The sequence below is a fragment of the Planococcus citri genome, chromosome 1 (genome assembly GCF_950023065.1).
Source record: "Planococcus citri chromosome 1, ihPlaCitr1.1, whole genome shotgun sequence".
Classification (NCBI taxonomy): domain Eukaryota; kingdom Metazoa; phylum Arthropoda; class Insecta; order Hemiptera; family Pseudococcidae; genus Planococcus; species Planococcus citri.
Genome location: NC_088677.1, coordinates 55,192,577 through 55,216,773, shown reverse-complemented (window position 1 = coordinate 55,216,773; position 24,197 = coordinate 55,192,577). Strand labels below are relative to the sequence as shown.

Here is a 24,197-nt window from a genome sequence, read left to right as displayed (position 1 = left end):
CTTCGCGCCTGAATAGCGCATCTGGCTTTCGTCGAAGAATGCGCTCTCGATAAGTTAATTCAGACTTGGTGAACGCTATTCAATTTGCAATCGATCCATGCAAAATGAATAGAATACAACATACACACTACACAGCTATACAAATATCGATGTTATCCGGCTCATTATGCGCCGAGTTATTATGCTGTGGTGGTGGACTAGTGGCGTTGAACGAGATGACTCTATCGTTCAAGGAGCCAAAGAAATGAGTGAAAATAATGTGATATTCACGTATAGTAGAAAGGATTACAGGGAAAAAAATGTTGGTGGATTTTGACAAAATTAAATGAAAACCTTCATCTTTGAATTAGAAATTGCTCGGGAAACATTTCAGCTCCAGAGAAGTCCTCTGAGGGGAGATATAAGTTCTCAAAGAGAGGGCATTTTCGAAAAAATCGAAATTTCGTCGCTCTAGCCCCAACCTAATCTGTTTTGGAAAAAATGGTTTTTAAAGATGGTATTTGAGATTCTACATCGATCTAGACCATTGCCATCAAAATTAAAGGCCCCCTTTAGGATTCTGCTGAGCGGTTGAAAATTTGCAAATCGCTCGTTTTTGTGTAAATTCGTAGTATTTTGAAAATTTTTTCGTCTCTACTACTTCGCATTAATTAGGCAAAACAAACAAAATATATATATAGTTTTAGTAGCTTGGGAAGTATTTTGGAATCCAGTGGTGCCAATTTTCAGATGGAAAAATTGTTAATCTTTCAAATCATAAGAATAGATATTCAATAAAAAATGGAAAATTTGTTAACGACAAATTCTTGATCAGATCACAAATTCTGTACATTTATGTTGTTCAACTATGAAGTTCACATCTGTTTTCAAGTTGGGTCCTAGTCCTACGTATACTTTTCTCCACTAGTACCTAAATTTAAAATGTAGCATGCATTAATGCCCGATGATGCTCTTCTGTCTTTCAGATGATTTGGAGGGGGGAGTAAAAATTTACAACACGTCAGTTTTTCACTTTTTCAAAGTCTTCGGATATTCTAGGACTTTTTTCGAGGAGGAGATTAAAAAAACCTTTACTTTCTCTTTGGGGGTGGGGGGCAAAATTTTACACGTGAATATTTCACTTTTCTGATGTTCTCGGATATTCTCAATTTTTTTTTTGGGGGGGGGGGCTGTTGAAAATACTTTTGCCACTTTTGTTTTTGGTTTCTCCAATTTTCCAAAAAAAAATTGAGCGTTTCTAGTGAAATTTATATAACACTTTTTCAACGTGGATATTTGTTTTGAAAAATAAATTAAAATTATTTTCAAAAGAGGGAAAGGATTATTGCATTAAGTATTCTTTAGAACCTTCTGACTTAGACCATCAAAGCTATGTTTTGAGGACACTTTTTCATTGAATTGCTTTTTCGATTTGAAAATTATTCATAACAGAGAAAGGGAATGTGGTTTTTCCCAGGTAAGGCAAAGGGCAGAAAATTTTAAGAACATTTTTGCAATTTTTCATTTGCGAAATGGGAAATTCTGAAAAGCTAAGAAATTTCAAATTTGGAAAAGCAAATGAGCAAATTGAGAATTTTGCAATGCATTTTTTCAAGAAACTTTAATTTCGATTGGAAAAACACAGGACTTTTGATATAACATGCAGTACAAAAAGAAGCAAGACTTGCGGGATTGATTAGCAGGACTAGTTAGACACCCTGCGAGTGAATTTTAATCAAATGGAAATCGAGCAAATACATAAAAGGACATTTTTGAGTTCCTTTCCCCATCAGAGTCAAAACTTTCACAAAATTTAAGGACATTTCAATTTGGTTACGTCGAAGTACGTTTATTGACTTTTTAAAAAATATTTTTCAAAAGTACTTTTTCCAAGAATCTCATATCTCGAAATAATCACCACGAGTAACACGACACCTACAAACGTAGAAACAGAAAGAAAAAAAACACAGAATATACAAAATATTTACATAATGACGATAAGTATAATAGCCATCAATGTACCTATATCCAATGTGAATATTTAAATAACACGAAGCTTCCGACTTCACATTCGAATACTTCGCAAGATAATTCAAACCTTTAACATCTTATTTCAAGATGACATCTTCATCTCGTCTTTTAACAGGAAAGACATCGCGAAAGTCACTCGCTCACTTGGACATCGCGATAAATACCAAAAAAAAAAAAATAGAAAAAACTAACCAAACGGTGTCAGTCGAATAGGCATTAATACAAATCTGTATCTACCGTGTTTAAACGGATAACACGCCAGTATGTTCTCAATTTCAATGTCCAGCGAATCGAACTTCTTTTACAAACGAAGTTGATGTGATAAACCCAACAACGACTTCATTTCAACTTGACGGAAAATTTTCACCTTTAACGTCGCAGCTTAAAAGATTTAGAAAATACTCTCTCTCAGCTTACTGCCAACGTCGGTCGTCGCGACGACACGAAATGGACATTTCAATCGAACGAATAAAAAAAACCAAGAACCATGTCCTGCTCGATACTAATTGATGGTCGAAGAAAGTCGATCGTATCGACACCATCGTCGAATTATTTCTTAAAATGTCAACACGTCTGTTTGATATGCGGGAACAGGAACACTGAACAGCATCCACCTCCACCTTTGGTTCCAGGTAAAAACATACGCGAGCGCGTGTAAACCAGTCGAAAAAATCAATTTTCATTAACATTTTCATTTTACATACGAATCAGGCAGAGGCAACAGACCTCATGTTGTTTTACAACCATATTAAACCGGTGTCTGGTGCGATAAATAACTCTCAACATAGGGTGTCCCAAGTACCCGAAAAAAATCAACGTTTTCGTGGCAATTTTTCGTCTTTGCTGGACCCGGTCCAATTTTTTTATAAATCGAGTCCCAAAGAAAAGTGATTTTTCACGAATAATTAATTTCGTCGTATAATGAATAATCGTATTTTATACTAAATATCTTCATACATCTAATACGCGAGCTATAATTCTTTCGCGTTATAATAACCGCGTATACCTATAATACTACGTGTTTAACCTATAGAGATAGGAAGGAAAAAACGAACGTAAATTACACGTATTTAAAATTAATTTCAAACCTCCACGCCTCCTTATATACCCGAATGATACGTAATTTATATACCCGAAAAGTCACCGGCCATTATATTTGATATAATTATCGTGTTAGAAGCGTTGGACTGGTTTCTCTACACGACGTTGACTTTATCGAACATTTATCATTCTTATTGGTTAATCTACATTGTGAAAACAAAACTTGGGTATACGTAAAAGACAAATATCTATTTACCACACGTACAGTAGGCCTGTGTATGTATATTAAGCACTAATTTATCGTTCAATTTGGCTCTTTCCTTAATGATGTGTTGCTTAATGTGATGAATACGGACAATTTACGTATACTTGTACCTCCGCAGAAGGGGATCAAGGGACTAATCAGTAGGTTCCAGGTTCCAGGTAGGTGGGATATACCCAAAACCCATATCTATGGATCATATACAATTCCTACCTACAATAGGTAGGTACCTATGAAAATTTAATAATTACATTTTTCCAATTCATTTCGCATTTTTGATCTGTACCTACTTTGTGCTTTAGGAGCTTTTTCAAACTTTTATGGGAAAATAATTGCTAAAAATAAGAGAGGAAATGGTGCAAATTTCAATGACATCCGCAGTAGTCGATAACTTACCAGTACGTCGTAAACAGTACCTAAATAAAAAATTTCGAAGTACTTATCTCAATTTTAAAAGCATGCTTCTATCTTACCAAATCCAAAATACCTACACACTCGATGACCTATATCGAAATATTCAAAGGTCATTTCAGGTACTTCAGCAGCAAGGAAGGAGAAGTTGTAGCTACATAATAATTATATTACCAATTTAAAAGTAATTTTGAATCAAATCTTGACGTATATCTTTTTTTGGCACTTTTGCATTTCATAGTCCTTGACTAGAAGTACTCGTACTTACACATAATAATTCACGAGTGCATATTTACATAAGAATAAAATACATACTATGTACATTCCACGAGTTCAAAGAATTATCTCAGAATGGAATCGTGTTTTGTGCATTTTTTTAAGTTTTTGCGTTAATTTGAAAATACGTAGGTATAATACTCGGAATTTTGGTAATTTTATTTTCACGAACATAATACTATACTTATTTACGGCAAAACCTGGATTTCTGGTAGACGTTGCGTATTCTGCAGCAAGGTTATAACTTATGACTGTTATAAGCCAATCATCATTTTCATTGACGGATTCATCAGTAAAGAGGCAATTGTCAATTTAGGCAGAAGAACTGAGTGTGATGCATTGGTCACCGTTTTAGTTAACAATATTTAAGCGAAGACAAAAATCATCTCAATTGACGATGTGACGATGATCATGATCAACAACTTCTAACTGCTATCTGATACTGAAAGGATTTATAAATCGAAATAATAATTCATCATCAAAACATTAAATCAACTTTGTATTTATGTGAAAAAAAATCAAAACTCTAAACGTATATCGATTTTTAAATTACATAATGATGTGAACATGAATTCTCAATTTTTTCAATATTTTTCGTAATTTTTGCATAATTTAAATAACCCTTCCGATGAGATTTTTCATTTTATGCGGGTACTCGTATAGTTTTACGTGGGCCAATGACATCGATATTAAAAAAAAAAAAGAAATAAAAAAAAGATGCGAATATTATTGAAATAATATGTACAAATTACTCGTAACTCGTAAGTATATCATAAAAGATCAAAATCAGACCACTTTCGATTTTTTTTAAAATCAGAATTTGATAAAACTGACAATGAATTATAATTACCCTCCCCTTCCAAGATCGATTAAGGTTGTTTCAAGTCGTTCTGGAACATCGCGGTGTTTTGGATCAAAATTGAATTTAGCTTTTGAAACCTAGAATTAAACAATCTTGGCGCTTCTTTTCATCTCAATTTAGGCTACAGATGAAAAATTTCAGCTTTCGACAGTGAACAAGAAATTTTTCATTTTTTCCCCCGGAAATATAAATGTACAAATTACAATATTTAATCACTGGAAAGAATTTTGGATTTGAACCCCAGAAACAAAGTTTAAAAATTTGGGACTAAATCAAAATAGGCATAAAGATAGCAAATCCCAGTTTACATGATGGTGCTGAATTTCATTTTAACCTTTTTATGGATGTTTCTAAAAAACTAGAAAATTCAAAAATCCGCTGAAGACTCCAGAACAGTTTGAAACCACACCAAATGCCTTGGGAGGTTGAGAATACGAGTAAGATGTGAACCAAATTCTGTTTTTTCCTACAGAAAATCTACAATTTGATTTTTTAAAAATTCTTCAGAAGTCGAAAAATTAAATTTATCACCTGGAATCTGGACTACCTAAATAGTATAAATTTACGTATTTTTTCAATTAATTTGTCAAAAAAATTTCTGCCAGTTTAAAAAGAAAAATAGAAAATCGTTCAAATTGTTAAAACTTGAAAAATGAAATTCAGTACCTACTTTTTTCTTTTTTGGACTATAACGGCGCATTTTCACGTGCTTTTTAAATGTTTCTGTCAGTTAAGATACCTCTCTCGTCAATACATTTTCATTCTTCAAAATCGATTTTTAGCAGTGAAAAATGTGAAATTCTTCAACGTTTTTTCACAACAAAAATCGAAAGTATTGCGATAGAAATTAAGGTGAACAAATTTGTAAAGCACAAAATTTCCGGTGATTTCTTTCTTAGGAGGCTTTATTAGAAAAAACTCGACTTGATTAAATTATTTTTTGTAACTTTTTCAACAGACCGTTCTGTGCAGCAAAAAACATGTGAAATCATTTGGAAACTTTTTGATAACGCAGGTACACATACATTCAAAAATTGAAAAATTATTTCAGCTGTTCTCATTTTCCTTAACCCTTGCTACTCTCTTAATACAAAAACAAAAAAACAAACTGAAAAATCAGTTTGGAATAGAAATATGAAATCCAGTCACACTTGAGGTTTACTTTTCATTTCCAAATTCAAAGATTTTAGCTCGAAATCTTAAAAAATTCACGAACGAATGTTTTTGTCCAATATATACAGATACAAACTAACTTCGAACTTCATCATTTTCCCCAGACGACTGCAAACTATTGGCTATTTGATGATTTTCGAGGGTGTATTTTAGTTTTTGAAAATGACTCAACAAAAGTGGCCTTCCAACATGTTTTGGCACGCACATTTTCAGATCAAATATGTACATGTTAGCCTGTTGTAACAAATTAAGATACCTTATTTCGTTCATTGTTTGCGTCTAATTTTGTAAACTATACACTTACAAAATTTATAGACTACTTCTTACACGAGCTTGTCACATTTACAAGTCCATCAATTTCGTTCTTATGACAAATTAACCACAATTCTCAAATTTTTTAGCATAGCTAACGATTCCTAACATCTTATAGCAACTTCCGAAAAAAAAATCGAATGATACCACGACCATTTTTTTCAATTTCGCGCAATAACGCTGTAACTTCGCAGAAAAACTACACACATAACGGTCTGTCGGCGGAAAAAAAACACCACTAAAAACCTCAAAGCAATCAGCAAAGAACGATAAACTCGTCATATGTGAACGAAAAACCTCGATCGAAATTCAATTACACACGGTAGATGAAATTAACGCATATGCGGATAAGAGAAAGATACAACGAGAAGAAATTAACTTTATAAAAAGAGTTGAAAAAAAAAAACTCGTTCCATATACGTCCATAGATGTAAGTTTATACTCCATGTATAGAAATTCGTCTTTGATTTACGCCTACTCGGCGTAAATTTCAATTATTCTATCTACACTCTCACCGGATCGAGTCCACGTATATATGAAAAAATATTGCATATTGATAAAATTATATAATTTTTCAACGCGAGAGGCCCGTTTTTATTTCTTTCGATTTTACGGCAAAGTACGAAAATCGGTGGGGATTACGAGAGAAATGGGAAAATTGGTGAGACTGGGTACTTATTAATGCGGATCATGCGCGATGAGTAAGCCAAGTTGGCTAATTTCGTAGGTATATTAATTAATTCATTTTTAATAGACGCCAAGTCTCGTTTAGAGTATGTTATTAATAATTGGAAACGTTCAATTAGTAAATTATTTTAATTAATTTCCAGTTTAACGTTTCTAATCACGACGGACGGACGGACGGACAGACGGATGGAAGGATGGATGGATGGACGTTCAAAGTGTAGTACGTAAACCTACCTTCCTATGTAGAAAAAAACCGTATAACTCAGGCGCGATGGACTTTGGTAACAACTCTATTACATGGAAATACGTAGAATCGACTTGAGAACTGTTTGGAGTTTCCACGACGACGAATTAATTACGCCTTCGAGGTAGAAAATACGCGAGGTGCGGATTCCACTTGCTTACTTTATACATATTATACGCATACGATGGATACTTACCAATAGAGTAAAATTACAAAGAGTAAGTACAAAAATATATAGAATTACGCGACGCTCTACGAAAACGACATTTAATATGAGAAACTTTCAAACCTGCCTGGCTAGTGCATAATACGAATGAGAAAGAAAACACACATGGAAGATGGAACGAAGCCCTAAGAGCGGGAGAGGGATGAGATTGCGGAATATTTCGTATTAAAATGAGCTCTTTCTTTCTCCGTCTGTCTTTGCGAGAAGTGCAGATTTACAGCATAATGATACGTCAACGAGGCGGTATTGTTCGAAGGGAGTAAACGACCATAGGCCTATTTTTACTCGGCCAGCAACAAATTATCCTCTGGTACGAGTGCAATGATCATTTAAATGAGGTGATATTGTGCAATTAGACGTCGACCGGAGGCCAAGAGAACAGTACTTACAACCTTTTGTGGCATGCAATTTCGCATGTTTCCGCGCAATGCGCATTTATGTAGTATTGGCTGAACACATCGTCCCTGGGCAACAAAAAAAAGCACTATTCGAGTTTATGGGTATTAAGGTACGTCGGCCGTTCATCCGTCCGTCGCCGTCGCACCGCGTATTCATTATAATTATTCTTTTTACTCTCGAAACGATAATTAAGTGATATTTTACAATGCGCTTCGTCTCTCGAGAATCGAGAGATGCAAGTGCAACGCTAACGCTATTACCGTCTCTCCTACGCCTGCCTGATTATCGGTATTCTATACTCCTGCCTATATTAACGCCGTGCGATAGTTCTAAGGCCATCGTGCACTTGACGTTTGATGAACTTACCGTTGAAACGCGAAATTGGCATGAGTCGACGAGTGCAATACGTGTACGAGAAGTGGAAAATCCATCAACGAGCGTCGCAGCACTCGGGAGATGGCCACTGAAAGGGAAGAAAGCTTCAAGTAAATGAGAGTGAGTCCGCGAGTCCAAAAAAAGAATGAAGAAATTGAACTTGAATTACAACGAAGGGACTTATTTTGAGTTGAAAATTTTCCAAAGAAAAATGTGCGAACTTGAAATGCCTGCGACCTGATAATCGAGTTTTCGAAGAACGAACGAGTTTTTTTCAGAAAATGTAGCTTTGTATTGTTGAAGCTCAAAGAAACTTGATTCAGGTTAAGAAGACAGACGCAAAAAAAGGTATTTTGAGACGCCATCGTTATAGGTACTTTCATTTTTAGCCAACTCTTTGATTGTAGCACGTTGAAAGCTTCAACTAGATCTCAAAAATGAATCAGGATAAAAAAAATTGATTAATAAACCCCCAAAAATTGATTTATTTGCCATCTTTGATCCCATATTAATGATCGATTATGTTCAAAATGAAAAATTAATTTTAACCTCAAAAATATACGTCTGGATCAGAAATCCCAAAAATCATCCATGATCGCCAATTGATTGATCGAACGCCAAACATCAATTTCTTTCATCGGTCATTTGTTAGAAATTTCCATTTGTTTTTTGTATTGTTTCGTTCCATCTTTATTATTATTTGACAAACAATGTAGTTCTTCTTCTCAAAAAGCTAATTTTTGAGAATCTGTTTTCTCGATCAATTAATTTTCTGATTTTCAACGGCTGTGATCTCTGATCGAACTCTTTAAATTGTCTTTGTTTTTGCTTCAGAAAAATTGATCGAAATTAATTTTTTTTCATCAAAAGTCGATGTCTTCGATCGATCGATTTTGTTTTTTGATTTCGCGATAATAGGATTGACTAATGTTTTCAAAAATACGTAATCGGCAGGCCTACCAAACACTGCAGTTGATCGTTCTAATATTTTATACCTAATAAAGGTACCTCTTGAGGTGTCACTCCCAAAATCGGCTCAAATGTAGATAAACTCATAAAACAGGTCGAGTATAATACACAACTCGATTTTTAGCTGCCCAACTGCATATTCACGCCTTCTGGAGCAAATTCAAAATTCTGGAGAAATTGAAAAATTGCGCTGGAGGCTCCAGAATGGCTGGAAATTGTGAAATTTGGATTTGGGGGGTTAGTTTTGGACAAAATACAGCGATTCGCGTGAATTTCAAAAATTTCCACACAAACGGGAAAATTTTGATTTTTTTGATTTTTTAATTTTGAAAAAAGTTGGTCAAAAAGCCTCTTTTGAGGTGTCACTCTCAAAATCGGCTCAAATGTGGATAAACTCGTTAAACAGGTCGAGTGTAACATACAACCCGATTTTTAGCTGCCCAACTTCATGTTCACGCCTTCTGGAGCAAATTCAAAATTCTGGGGAAATTGAAAAATCGCGCTGGAGGCTCCATAATGGCTGGAAATGGTGAAATTTGGATTTGGGTAATTATTATTAGTTTTGGGACTTATTTTGACTATTTTTATTGATCAAGTACGTACTTTTTTTTAAAAAAAGCATAAATCGCCAAAAACAGTCAATTTTGAATTTTCAAAAATTCGCCAAAAACCGAAAAATGAACTTGGGCAGCTGAAAATTTGGTTTTGGGGGTTTTAGACTGTGCTCTTTCCAAAAATCTTGGTCCCGTTCAAATCGGAGTGTGACACCTCAAGAGGTTCCCTTGTAAGTAAAAACGACAATCTACACAAAAAAAGCAAGGATCCAAAATTATTTTAGGTGGGTAATTAATTACCGATTTTTTAAATTTAATTTCACCAACTCCAAAAGTCTCGTACTTCTCACGCTATTATCATTTTTCACAGAACTAAAAAAAAACTGAACTTGAGGGTTCATATTTCAAGATTGTTTGAACTTCGAGCAAATCTGTTAGTGCGATCTCAACGAGAATAGATAAATAATTCGAAATTAGTAATTAAAAGTTCAAAAGGCTAAAATTGGACTATTTTTTAGCGCAAAAGCTCAATTTTCCATGAAATCCTTTCAGTTCTCCATTTTTCATCACAATCCAAAAAAATAAAATTGCAGTAAAAATGGCATGAGATCAAAAAAACGAGATCGAGGTAATTGAGAAGTTGGCTATTCTCAAAATAGAGATCCCAAGCTGAGACTATTTTCTAACTAAACTGCAAGATATGTATGTTTCATGTGTCCTAGACGAATCTAAATTTTGCAGAACTTTGCTTTTTAATGAAATTTTGAAAATATTTCCGTATACTTTTGCATCGTTCAAAAGATATTTACACAAAAAATTCACACTACCTTCGCAGCGAGATATTCTTTTATAAATCATGGAATGACTTACCTACTCATTCTCGAAATCCGATACAAAATTTATTTCTCCCAAAATGAAAAATGGTACTCACCTGAAATAAAACAGAAAAATTCAATTAGAAATTTAATAAGCACGGAATGAAAAATGAATAAAATTACAATAACAATAATTTTACAAGAAAACTAAAAAAACTGGAAGTTGATAATTGACGAAATATGTGTTAAATGTTTTGTTGAAATTTCAGAGAATTGGAGCAAATTTTTCACACTTCTAAATTCAATTCAGGTAATCCTGTAGACAGAAACGCTCATTTAATCTTACAGTTACATCAGATGTTCTGTTGGGTACCAAGTACGAATAAAATACCGAAGAATGAACCTTTTGAGTAACTCCGACCCTTTTCGCAAAAAATTGCGCTATAAGTAACATTTTTCATTAAATTGAAGCTATGATTTTTCAATCTTTATCCATATCTCCAATCAATATGGGAAAAACAGAAATCGAATAAAACTCTGTAAAACTTAACAACAAAATCTTTCACTTGCCACATTTCTTTTACAATCTAATCGTAAAAATTCCAATAAACTCTATATGTCAAGCCATTAATCATTTTTTTCTCAATTTCAATACACTTTCGTAGGCACTCGCGTAGCATTTTCGATTTTTTATCCTATCTCTTGCAATCCAGTTCCAGTTCTATAAAACGTCGAGTTATTCTTTCCGGAACATCATGGGCTCATCGTCCTCCTAGATGCTCGTCACCCCAATACCTCGTTCACACCACGTGTAAGTAGATACGTCGTCGTTTTTATAGCATTTACCTGCAGGTTCTTCCAACTAAATCTCAGCAGATCTGATTGGATAATTGAAAGGGGAAAAAAGTCTATCTCGAGGTGTAATAAAATAATGAGTCGAGTCTAGTTCGTATAAATACGTAAGTCTTAGCAGCTACCGTGCTTCTTTAATATAACTATACGCGTTTTATTATCATTTACAGGTCATTCCTCTCCCCTCCAACCATCAATCTTTTTAATCACCAACTTTACTCACGAGAAGACACCTGAGGAAAATAAATTTGCTCGTACTTATGTCTACTACGCACTAGCTACTGTTTCAACGCGACAAAGGTTCTTTTTTTTGGTCGAACATCGAAAAAAAAAAACAATAACAATCAATCCGTCTGGTCGGCAACAAAATAATTAAAATGCGGATTCGAAAGACGATAGGTTCGACTTTTAAATGTAAAAATACGCGGTGCGGTGCCGATGTATTTTCATACAATATTAATACCCTATTGTATACGATGGTAAACAATTCTCACGATGATTTTACCGCCGAACAGTTTAGCCAGTCGTGTGCCAAATAATTACTTATTGTTCGAAGAAGGCGATTCACACTTTATAATAATAAATCCAAACAATATTCAACATCACGATTCGTTTAATAGAGATCGTGACTGTTGTAAAATATCAGCTAAAAACAATACTTTTATAAATATAATAAAATTAAAATTATATGAAAAATTACAACTAAATGATACTTTTTTTTTCTTTTTCGACAACCAGATTAAAGCTAAGAATATTAATTATTTCGGTATCATCGATGCTCGTGCCATGAAAAAAAGAGCACCGATGAGCACGTATTAGGTATACTTATTCATTGCGTCTCTTTTCAGTCACTCACTCGAGCTTGAATTTGACACAATGTACCTACCTACCTACCTACTACCTACCTAGTCTAATTCTCGTTCTTCTTCCAAACGCAAAGATTATTTCGGTAAAAAAAATTAGGGAAAATTACGAAGTATTTACTCCCATAAATACTCGCATAAGTATACTTATTTCTTAGTGATAGGTTTACATTGACCATAGGCCAACTCATATTTTCTTGACAGCTTTGGAAGTCATTTAAAATACATTATACTTATCGTCCATAATCGTCGAATTGCAGTTTAAAGCCGTAAGGTTATATGTGTTCATATATGCGTCATCGTGCGGTAACATCCTCAACACTGTGAAGTTTTTTTTTACCCTAAACAAATTAACTAGAATGTTAATTTTTGATACGTTTTAGTTGATAAACCTACTAATTATGAATAGTTTTTTTCTCTTATTTTTTTCTTGACCGAAAGGATAGCTCTGTGTAACCTATAATTACTCGGAATTTCATTATACAACATAGTAACGCGAGATTTTTTTTCAACTTTTTGACTTTTTACATTCATTCTGTGCTATCTGTAGGTTCGAAATCGGGTATTGCAAAATCCTCGAGTTTTTTTCTTTCAAAAGATTTAGATGGGAAAGTGATATGCAGAAAAACTGAACTCAAAATTTCGATTTGCCCTTCGAATTAGATAAAACCTAGAAGAAAAAAACAAATTACAAATTCAAATTTTCAGCTATCCATTTTCGTTAATTTTCGTATACCTAATAAAAAGCCTTCCAAATTCTTAAACCAAATTTCGATTTTGAGGATGAATTTTCGAACACTTTTTTGTTCATCTTATCATCTACAAGTATATATGTAGGTAGGTACCTAGTAGGTACATAATCAACTCCAATTTTTTCAAGCACGATTAATCTCTATGAATTTCGAAAAGCAGAACTTGGTAGCAGTTTTTCAAAATTTTTACGGAACCTGTGTTTTTCAGATTTTACTCTCCTCATCTCTTTCAAAAAAATACACTTTTATGTTTTGACAACATTTTTTAGACGTCCTCATTCTCTCCCCCCTCCGTTGGCAAAACGTGTATAATTGGGAGGGGGTGTTTTAGGTTTAACTACCAAATTAGCAAAAGATAATATTAGTTTTCAAGAGACTTTTAATATAAAAAATACAGAATTTTAAAGCCAAATGTAGGACTTTTACAGGACTATCTCGACATTTCGACATTTCGACATAAAATATCAAATAAATTTTTAAAAAATGTTGAAATCAATTACTCGCTGGGAAGCAAAAAAAGAGGGGATAAAATGTAGAAAACTCGACTGAAAAAAAAAACAATCGAGTTCATGTTGGAATGAAACACATTGAAAAAAATATAATGCATGGACTGGAATTTTGAAAATTTACCAAGGTACAATAATTTTATTCAAAAAAAAGAAAGAATACTTGAACAAGAGCAAATTTTTCAAATTTTCTTCAAGAGCAAAAGAATATATTCTGAAAATTTCTTAATTCGTGTATGATCTAAACTCAACTTACACAAATTTTATTTTATAATAGGTACATAGATGATAATACGTATCTGAGGTAATGTCAAAAAAGCTCGTAGCACGAGAAAATCCAGCCCTCCCCCTCTTTCCCCGATTTTCTTAATAAAATGATGAAGCTACGTAATATTCATGACTTGCGTTGCGAGGGCGAATTTTGGTAGCAAAATAATTCTATAATTCAATAGGCAAAAAGAGGTATTTCAATAATTTTTCAGTTGCAAGAATAAATTAGGTATAGATTTTTTCAGTCAATTACTAGTCTTGTTTGTTCTTTTCGTAGTGGTTTGCTACTTCTAGAAGAAATTTGTCGGTCATGTCATGATCTCATTTTTTCCAAGAGCTATTTTTTTGTACTTCCCCGTCAGGAAAAATGAAAATCGTAAAAAAAGAGCGAGCAGATTATTTCTCAGAACAGCAAACACAGCTTCTATTAAAAGAATAATTTGTAACATCTCAATTTTCGGGTTTCAAAACACATTTAAGAGATTTCACAAAAAAAAAAAAAAAAGATAACGAATGATAATAGGGACATTTTATTGCCAAAGAAACTGAGTAGGTAGATATTGCAAAATTTTAGCAAAATCAGTCACATTCTATTTTTGGCTCAAAAAATTCAACTTTTTGATGAAAATGATTACCTATTCATCTTACAATCCTTCAACTCCACAAATTTTCTTCAGAAAAATTTTGGCGTATATACTTTTTTTGGTCATCCCTAAATCAAATTTACATAAAAAACCCCATTTAAAATTTTTTTTATCATACTTGTAATTTTGTCATACCATTTCAATTTATAATATAAGTCGCAATTGAAGAGAAGAAAACTTTCCAAGACCAAAAATTCAACCGGGTATTCGATTGAAAATAACCAAACATGGTTCATTTTAATCAACAGTAGGTATTTTTAAATCATAATTTTTCATTTTTCTCCACTTTCAACGCCTTCCAGATCATTATTTTGCAAACATTTCATCAAACTGATGTGAATAATCATTAGTTGAAGAGAACGGCCGGAATGAAAATGCCTCAGCTAAAAAAAAAACGGAACTCATTTAAAAAAAAAAAAAAAAAAAAAAAAAAAAAAACACACATTTGAAGAGTGATATTCCAAAACTCGCTTTGTCCATTTTTATCAAAGTTGGGTTTTCAGTGGTACCTGGTAGATGAAGTATTAACTCACATTCCTACATCATCAACCTACCAAAATGAGGTGTTAAACTTACCTAAATAGCCAATTCAATAAAAATTAAAAAAAAAATAACGTTCCAAAACGCGTTTTGTCCATTTTTATTGAAATTTTTTCAGCAGTATTTAGTGGATGAAATGTATACCTACACTCCTACATCATAAATTCACCCAAATAAAGTGCTAAACTCGCCTAAAAAGCCAATTTACCCGTTTAAAGGGAAACTGTTTTTCCTCTCTCCTGAAAAGTTATGAAAATGGACAAAGCAAGTTTTGGAATATCACTCTTCATTTTTTTTAAAAAGGTGTCAATGTTCGAAACATTTCTTTAAAAAAATACTTCCTACATAATTATCTAAGACTTTGGGAAATCCCCGCTCAAAAAGCTCTCCACGACAGTACTGGTATTTACACAGCATAATCAACACTTACAGTGACACTCATCCCATGACATCGGGTCATTATCCGAACACACCCCCCCTCATTCCTCACCACCTATCCTAATCTTTCGGGCAAAATGAACCCATCTCTCGAAAATACCTACATCTCTAAATGCCACTTTTATCTTCACCCTAAACAAGCTAATTGATTTCATACACGTGAACTAGCACGATCAAGATAAGCTACCGATCACATTTCGTCGAACAGTGTCCGCTGCGCGCTGTCCGGATAATCTACTACAGGTACTCTACTAATTGATACCACAAAAACCATGGGACAATACAACGGCGAGTACTACCTATACCAGGGGTAAGTTGAAATAAAAAACCAATCTTTAAGGTATCCGTTTATCCGAACAACGACAAGGTAAAAAAAAAAAAAAACAACAACCAACAAGCAGATAAACTAAAATGGAACCGATCATCGTACATAACAAATTACCATACAAATATTTTCACGTTAAAATCACCAACATACACTGAGCACACTAATTTGAATATTTTCGTTAATAGATCAGTATGCATGGTACTCTATTCGGTATTCGTTTTTAAATTCCAATATCTGGTTTATTATATGGAAACGAATTCAAATTACTGCGAGCTATATACGCATATAGTCGACTTATTGCACCTATACGTACTACACCCACTATACGGTTGCATATGTATGTAGATGTACCTTCATCTCCCCTTACAACGCAGCGATACCTCCTTGAAAACGAAAAAAGAAAAAAAATTACATAATAAAATAAAATAAAAAACTAGGTCGAATAAATGAAACATAAAAAGTGTGGGAATCTTTGTACACAAAACGTATAGTGTACGAGTAACTGCATAGGACGGACGCGAGGCGACCCCGAAGTTACGCGATTTCGAATTAATCATACTCCAGCGTTCAAGTCTCCGCGTTGGTACGTAGTACATACAGCAAAAGTGAGCTTGTTCGAAGCTTTTTTCAGCCTTTTTTTTCCCGCCCAATCCCACTCAACTTCACAGGCGGTATGGGACAAAAGACGACCAGACTTTCTAATCGATAAAATTTATAGCTTTTATCGATCACATCGATCTGGTGAAAAAATTATTCCAAGATGGGCGCGAAACCCCTCCAATTAACTTCCGTTTTTCTCGCGTACGTACCTATCTTTTTTTTTACACTTCGTGGCAGAATTTATGAATGGCGACTAGATTACAAGTGCTTTTTTAAGTGACACTATCAAGGTAATGGTATCTGTGTACTACACTACGTATACCAACGAATATTTGCCGCATAATGTCCGTAACGTACGTACGTAGAGTACGTGTTACGTATACAGTAGAAATACACTGCATGGCACAATCATATTGTACCACCGCATCAAGCTCATAGTAAACATGCTATTAAGAAGGACCACCTACTTACCGTACACCATATATGTGCAACATAAAACATGTGACTGTAATGCAGGCTCACACAATACTTATGCATGCATATAGAGGCACCTAAGTTGTTGTGTGAGCCATGTCATTGTGTCCGAGTGTACTTAGAGTACATGTACATGTACGTATACGTTTACGTACACCACATACATGAAACTGAGAGGACTGGAGAAGAAGCCACATAGCCATAGCCACACATACATACCATTTAATAGTATTAATGTTTCTTTATAATTAATGTAAATGCGAAGTGAGAATTGCGAATTGTTCTTATTATAAGGGCGGAATATTTCCTTTTCAAATGTTTCGATACCGATCGCTTTGGCAGGTAGCCATTATCTTTCACCTTCTCTATTCTATGTGTGTAAGCGTATCTACCGAGGAGTAAAGGTAGTAGGTACTCGACTCGTGTAGGGCTACTCACTCATCGGTCTCTATGCGGTGTTCCATAAATCGCACATCTACATACGATATTATACAATATCAGAGTGTCTACCAAAATACAGAAAGCCAAATTCGAGCTTTTCTCGTGCCTCTTTCGTACTTCCAACATGAAATTTCGTACAACGTCAAACCCCCTCCCCCCCAAAAACATTCAAGTCTTTAGGGTGTGCCCAAATTTTTTTAAATACATGAAAGATTTCTTGGATATTTTTTTCCATTGAAAGTACATAAGATTTCAAGATTCATATCTTCTACCTGCCCTTCCCATCATTTTATTCAAAAGAACTAGAAAATTATCAAAAAAATTCACGCAACCTCTAACAAGGTTCGTACACTCATTGAAATCCAAAATCCAAATTTTTTGTGATTTTTGGAATAATTTTTTGAATTAAAAAAAAAAATCGGTGCAATGATAGGTATGCAAAATTTTCATTTCTTTCCTTACTCAATATTTTGTAAAATCAATTCCATTGTTTTTGAACAATTAATTTTCAGAAAATTTGAAAAAAAGCAAAGTGGCCTAAAAATATGACAAAAAGTTTGGGAAAATTCACAATTTTGGAGGAATTTTCACATCAGTATTTTACAATTCTAGCAACCAACTGTTCAATTTGCAAAAAATTTTTAGATTTCTACAGTTGATTGTTAAAGTTCTGTTGTACAGACTTGAATTTTTCAGATTCGAAGGATGTAGTTTTCTAGAATATTATATGTAATCTGAAAAAAAAGAGAAAAGTAGCCCGAGCGAAGCGAGGGCAAAAGCTTTCGAAAAGTTATAATTATTCAAGAAGTAGGTACAGAACTGAGGAAATTGAACAAAAATTGAAAATAACGTCGGTTTCAATTGACAATAACGCCACTTTTTTTTTTAGAAATTTTTGTGTTTTCTGAATAAATTTTATAGGTACTATTCCCATGCTTTCGAGGTAGGTAGATTAGGTAGGTACCTAGGTCAAATTCTTGCCTTTTTCGTGCTTTCGTGCCAATTTCGTGCCGGTAGACACCCTAAATATTTAGACTAATACAAAATATAGGTACCTATTACAGGGAGATCACTTCAAAAAAAAAAAAAAAAAAAAAAAAAATGAAAATAGGGAAATTTTGCGATATAGTTGTGGAAATATGAAAAGGTTCTGAATATTGAAAAACGAATCAATCATAGTTTTCTATAAAGGGAACGGGAGACCTGAGACCTCGAAGAAATCGAGAAGTGGAAAACATTCTGATCAGTTCTAGAGATGTAGGAACCTTTTCAACCAGCAATGAGAAAAATATGCCCGGGTTCGGTTATTTTTTAAAAAATCCATGCGATAAGAGGAATCAGAGAGAGGGTCGAAATTGATTTTGAGGCATTTCCGTACAGTATGCATCAGCTAAAGTTTTTTTAGTTGGCAATATAGGTAGGTATTCAATTCGGAAATGTCCGAATTGAAATTTAACGAGAGAATTTCGTACTATTTCATCCCATACTTAATGCTTTTATTTTCGATTTGAAAGAAATATGGCATACCTGTGGCAATGTTAATCGAGAGCAAAATCACAAAAACACTGAAACAAAATTGAAATACTGCGAAATATCTACATTAACTCACGCGTGGACACCTTTGAGTAAAATGTTTAAAAAGTTAATCCGGTTCAAGTATTAGAATGAAAAATGAGATACAAAAAAAGAATATACAAATTTCTTAAAAATGATAAATTAGTTTTCAAAGAATTAATTTACTTCTGCAGTGTTAGTACAATTTGCAAATTTTTGGGGAAAAATTCAAATTTCTCATTTTTTTTTTAAATGCTGAAATCTGAAAAATAGGTAGAATAAAATTGTCTTCAATTTTCAACCCGGGATTTTTAAAAACTATACCTCAAATATTGACACGTCTTTATTTTTTCATTATTTGTTTTCAATTTTCTTATGATACTGGATTGCAAAGTCGATTTTGAGTTTCTGACATTCTTCTTTCTCTATCTCCGATGTTAACTACGGTTTTTGAAGGTTGAATTTAAAATTTTGTTTTTCAATTCCCACAGTTCTTTTTTTGGACGGAGCGAAAGAGGAGAAGGCTTTTTTCACACAAAACACCGAAAACCTTCATCTACAAGTACGACACAAATGCATTTTTCTCTTGAAATTTTGAAAAGACGCACATTTTTAGAACAGTTTTTCGTGACAAGCCTTCTGATTGAATACTCAACTTGTTATGGTGTCAATTCTGTTGAAACTTACAAAAAATTCTACAACTTCTACTTGTTCCTTGATTTGAAAATTTTAGGTAAACATTTCAGGGTAAATGGTTGGTACTGGATTTTAGAAATTCCAAATCATTGGTTTCAATTCAATTTTTATTTGAGATACTTATTTTAAAAAAGTGTTATTTGATTGGTTTGAAAATCCTTATTCAATATTACAAAATAATTTTTAAAACAACATTTTCATCTAAAAATGTTTATAGGTACCGGTACCTACAATAAAACGTTTTTTCATTTTCATTATTTCTCTGCATAAGTAAGAAAATTTTTCATTTTTATTTGAAAATTCCAACTGAAACGACAAAATCCGGCCAACAGAGGGATTACATTTTGTAAAATAAAATAGAATAGAATTTTCAAAACAAATCATAAGGTTTAATAAGATTCTAAAAAATGAAGAAATACTTAGAACTATTCTGAAAGTTGATATGACATTTTTTTTAAATTCTATATAAATCCACTCAAAACGAAAGAACATTAGATTCTTATTCCAAAGTTAAGGAGAAGCTCATTCGGAGTTGAAAAATGAAAAATCGTGTTCTTAGTCAATTCTGTTTATGATAGATAGGTATTGAATTTTTGCAAAAAGTTACTTGAGCGACTAAGTTATATCAAAAGTTGTCAAGATTTACGCACCTAAGGTTGAGTTTTTGAAATCAAACACAATTGCTTTACTTTTACAAGATTTGAAAAAATTTACGAACGTTTTTCATTAAAATTTTTTTTATTTCAACCCCTTTTTTTATGCGTTTATAATTATTTCAACATATTTTAAGATGTTTTCACAATGTTTCTAATAATTGAGTTTACATCAACTTTACAATATTTCAACAATTTTCATGCATCACTTGCTTCTGTTATGTAATTCGGTATATGTATTCCAAACGTTAATAATTATTTATATAGAGCAATTTTTAGCAACAGTATTTTTGTTCCATTTTCTAACTTATTCTTGTATTAGAGCATTGGTGCACAAAATTTTACAGTTATTTTGGAATTTTGTAAATTTTTTCTGACTAAAAAATTCTAATTAGGTACGAGTTAATTAAAATTATCAAGCTGTGATCTGATCACTAATTTTTCAAAAAACTGTACTTCAAAAAGTAAAATTTTCAAAAATTACCTACTAACAGTTTAATTACCTCAAATTTGAAACAGCTCTCTTGAGAGGGAAAGGAGAGGTGAGATCTGAAAAAGCAACAATTCAAAACCAAGAACAAAATGAAAACCAATCAAGTATTAGAACACGGGAACATGCAAATTTAAAATGGGAAACTCACGAGAAAAATAATATAGGTAATAAAGGCAAATTTCAACAGCGAACATTCTCAAAGGTACAAAAAATACTAACTAAATAATTATAAAAAAAATGCATCATTATTTATTACAGTTCTATATACGAATTATTCTTGAGAGTAACTATACAGTAAGTTGTTTTTTTCATACTTAGGTAATATATTTCTTTTCATTCCCTATGCATGTAGCATGTAGGTACCTACTTATCATTTTTTAGAAATAAAAACTATCGCAATCACAACATTGTCCAATTCAAGAAACTTTTTAACATCTTTAAAAAAACTTACTCGCGAATTCTTTAAAAAAATTCAATTTATCAGTTTTTACTCAAAGGATTTGGGTATCAAAATGCCATAATTATTAATGAAGCGCTCTCATCTCCTCACACTTGAGTAAATTGGTCAGAAATCATCTCAAGAAAAATTGGAACCACATTACCTAATGTAAATTTAAATTGAAAGTTATCGGAATGGAAATAATTGATTGTAGGTGAGGCACCTCTACCGACACACGATAAGTAGGCATTTGATTCAAAAACTTATAACCGATCATGCTCAGATAAAAGAGCATTTACACGGTAAATGACAAAAACAGCATTTAATACCTACATGTAATTTGAAAATATTTTTGGGAAAATAGTGAATTACGATGTTGAAGCGATAAAACAAACACTGATCATACTATCGTGATTATACTCGTAGGTAACTGATAACACTATCTTTCTTATCATTTCGGCGAATACGTCCTTTTTCATTCCGATCGAGCATTCACACGGAATTGCTCGCAATTAATTGCATTCATATTCACTGTAAGTACATACATAGTAAGTACTTAATTAGAAACTGAGAAAATATTTTTTAGATGAGATTTCCACTTGTCAGAATGTAAGAACATTTTAAATACTTCTACTTATTACAATAAAAATATCAAAACTTCAGCAATTTTGAAACCAAATACAAAACAGGTATTCATTCTCCAAACACCACGAGCCCTAACCTTCTGGAGCCTTTGCTCAGCAAAAAAAAAGTCTACAACACAAAATTGAACAACTCAAAAAAAAATCAAACCTGGTAAACATGTTATGACTGGTAGACGGCCTGTTGTTATTCATCATTGAACAGTTTGTTAAAAACTGGGAACTTCCAATAAATCGAACAACAATAAACTAACGAAAACGCAACCAGAATAACAGTACGAACTGAATTTAAAAAACAATAAAACAGAACAAAATCACAAGTCGATAAAACAACGAAAACGAATCAAGAACCACCGATAATATAAATTATAACGATAACTTAGGTTATTTCAAAAAATCGACGAATGTTCATTTTACGACCAAAGAAAAAAAAATTACAAAAAATAATATAATATAAAAAAGCGAAAAAAATCAAAACGAACGAAGTAATAATAAACTTTTAAAAAAATCGCGACCGATATTCGAGACGTCTAATACGGAATCAACGATCCATGAAACATAAATCCACCCGCTATTCTTACACAGCAAGTACTCAGAACAAGACCAGCAACAGATCATAGAGGAGCAGTAGATCCTCCGGGTCTACGTCTACGCTGATTGGTCGGCGTACGAGTTACCAACTATTCCATCATTGGTCGGAAATAAATTTATTCCGTCTCGGTATTTTAATCGCGGTACAAAATCTGTAGCGTAAACAAATTCGGCATATCGTTCAAAATAAAGCGATAAATAATATTGCAGCCGAGTAAAAGGTATTTCTAATGTAAAACCGGTTTAATAATTTTTAATTGTAATGTACGCGTCTTTTGGATGGAAAAAAATGTTTAATTTGGTGAGATCTTATCTGTAGGAAAAATTTGTAATGCTGATCTTTAGTGAATTAGGTACTTTGGAAACTAGCTGATTACCTAATTCAGTTCGGAAAATACGTATAGAGCGTTGGTACAATATCGAAGATTGTACATTGATAAGTGTTGGAATCAAGAAACAAAACAAAAAACAAAAAATGGAAAACCTACACTATTTTTGACCGATTAACTTTTGAAAATGAGAAATAACGAATAACGCTTTGAAATCTTGAGTATTGTTGTTATAGTATTTAAAATCAACGATAACTCTACGAATGACAAGGTGAAAATCATTCGGATTGATCTTATTTAAATATAAAACTGTTTTCATTTACTTTAATCGAGATGATCGAAGAACGCAATGTGTGAATTCCATACAGCATATACTACGATCGAATGTAATCAGAAACACTATAGTAATATTATCAACACGAACATTCGACTTGGCTGATTTATTGTGAGGAAGTAAAGGAGACACCTCATGAAATCGATCTGAAAAGGGACGAATGAGAAGGTCTCCAGCCATCAGCCATCATTCTCCTTCTATTTCAGGTTCCATGGTGACGAACTGAAAGAACTTACATCGAATCATTATCTACGATTGTGTACATGGAATATGGATCGAAATTTGGAAATTTCCACAAATCGAACTTTGAAATTAGATAGAAGAACTGAAATAACTTACGGTGACAACTTCCTATTAGTCTTGAAGACTTGAACTCGCCATGATTAGATCGCTGAACATTCAATTGAAAGGTTACAAACTGTTGAGTAAATTTTTGAACAGCACTACAAGTAGATACTTTAAAACAAAGAATTTACTGAGTTACGTTCAACTTCAAATCAAAATTATTCAATTAAATAATTATACTTAAATTTAAGTAATTAATAATAAGATAATGTTACACTTGCACCAAAAACTGCACTGCATCCCTTTGGTGTTTTGTTTTCGTCAATCACGTGTTGCGTCCATAACAGTGTTGCCATATTTTTTTTTGTTTCAAGTTTAATGGAATTTCCTGGGAATTTCTCATTAATTTGATTAATTTCAAGACTTTGGTTGTTCTTTAGAAAAACTAAGTGAAAATGAATAAAACTTAGTTAATTACATCAGAGTTGGAAAACATGGCCACACTTCACACTAACTTATTCAAATATAAAACTAAAAAGCAAACCCTAATTATGGCGAGTGCAACGAGAAATTTCAGAACGCATAATGTGTGAGCTTTAAAGCAAATTCAGTACTTCGAAAATTTTTCTTTACAAAATTTTTCCTTCGCTTTGTAATGTAGGTAATCAATTTAAATTATTTTATATTTATTTTTTAAAATCTAAAAATTTTGAATTTGAACGAATGCAGCTGTTGCAGCATAGTACCCTACCCACCTTATAAGTTATAATATGGGATTCTTATAATGAAGAGGATCATGACAAAATTTTGAATCCTGTTCTCTGTTCTCTTCCCTTTTCTTAAAAGTTGGAACATGTT

At 32.9% G+C, this 24,197-nt stretch overlaps 1 protein-coding gene across 1 annotated transcript in view; it reads right to left on the bottom strand.

The window, feature by feature from the left end:
- Positions 1-22,416, bottom strand: part of dysf (dysfusion) — a 165,279-nt gene extending 142,863 nt beyond the window's left edge. Inside the window, exon 1 of the mRNA XM_065346415.1 lies at positions 21,952-22,416. Within this exon, the coding sequence (XP_065202487.1) occupies positions 21,952-21,998 (47 nt within the window). The 5' untranslated portion in view covers positions 21,999-22,416. The remainder of the gene's footprint in view (positions 1-21,951) is intronic.
- Between the last annotated feature and the right edge of the window lie 1,781 nt (positions 22,417-24,197).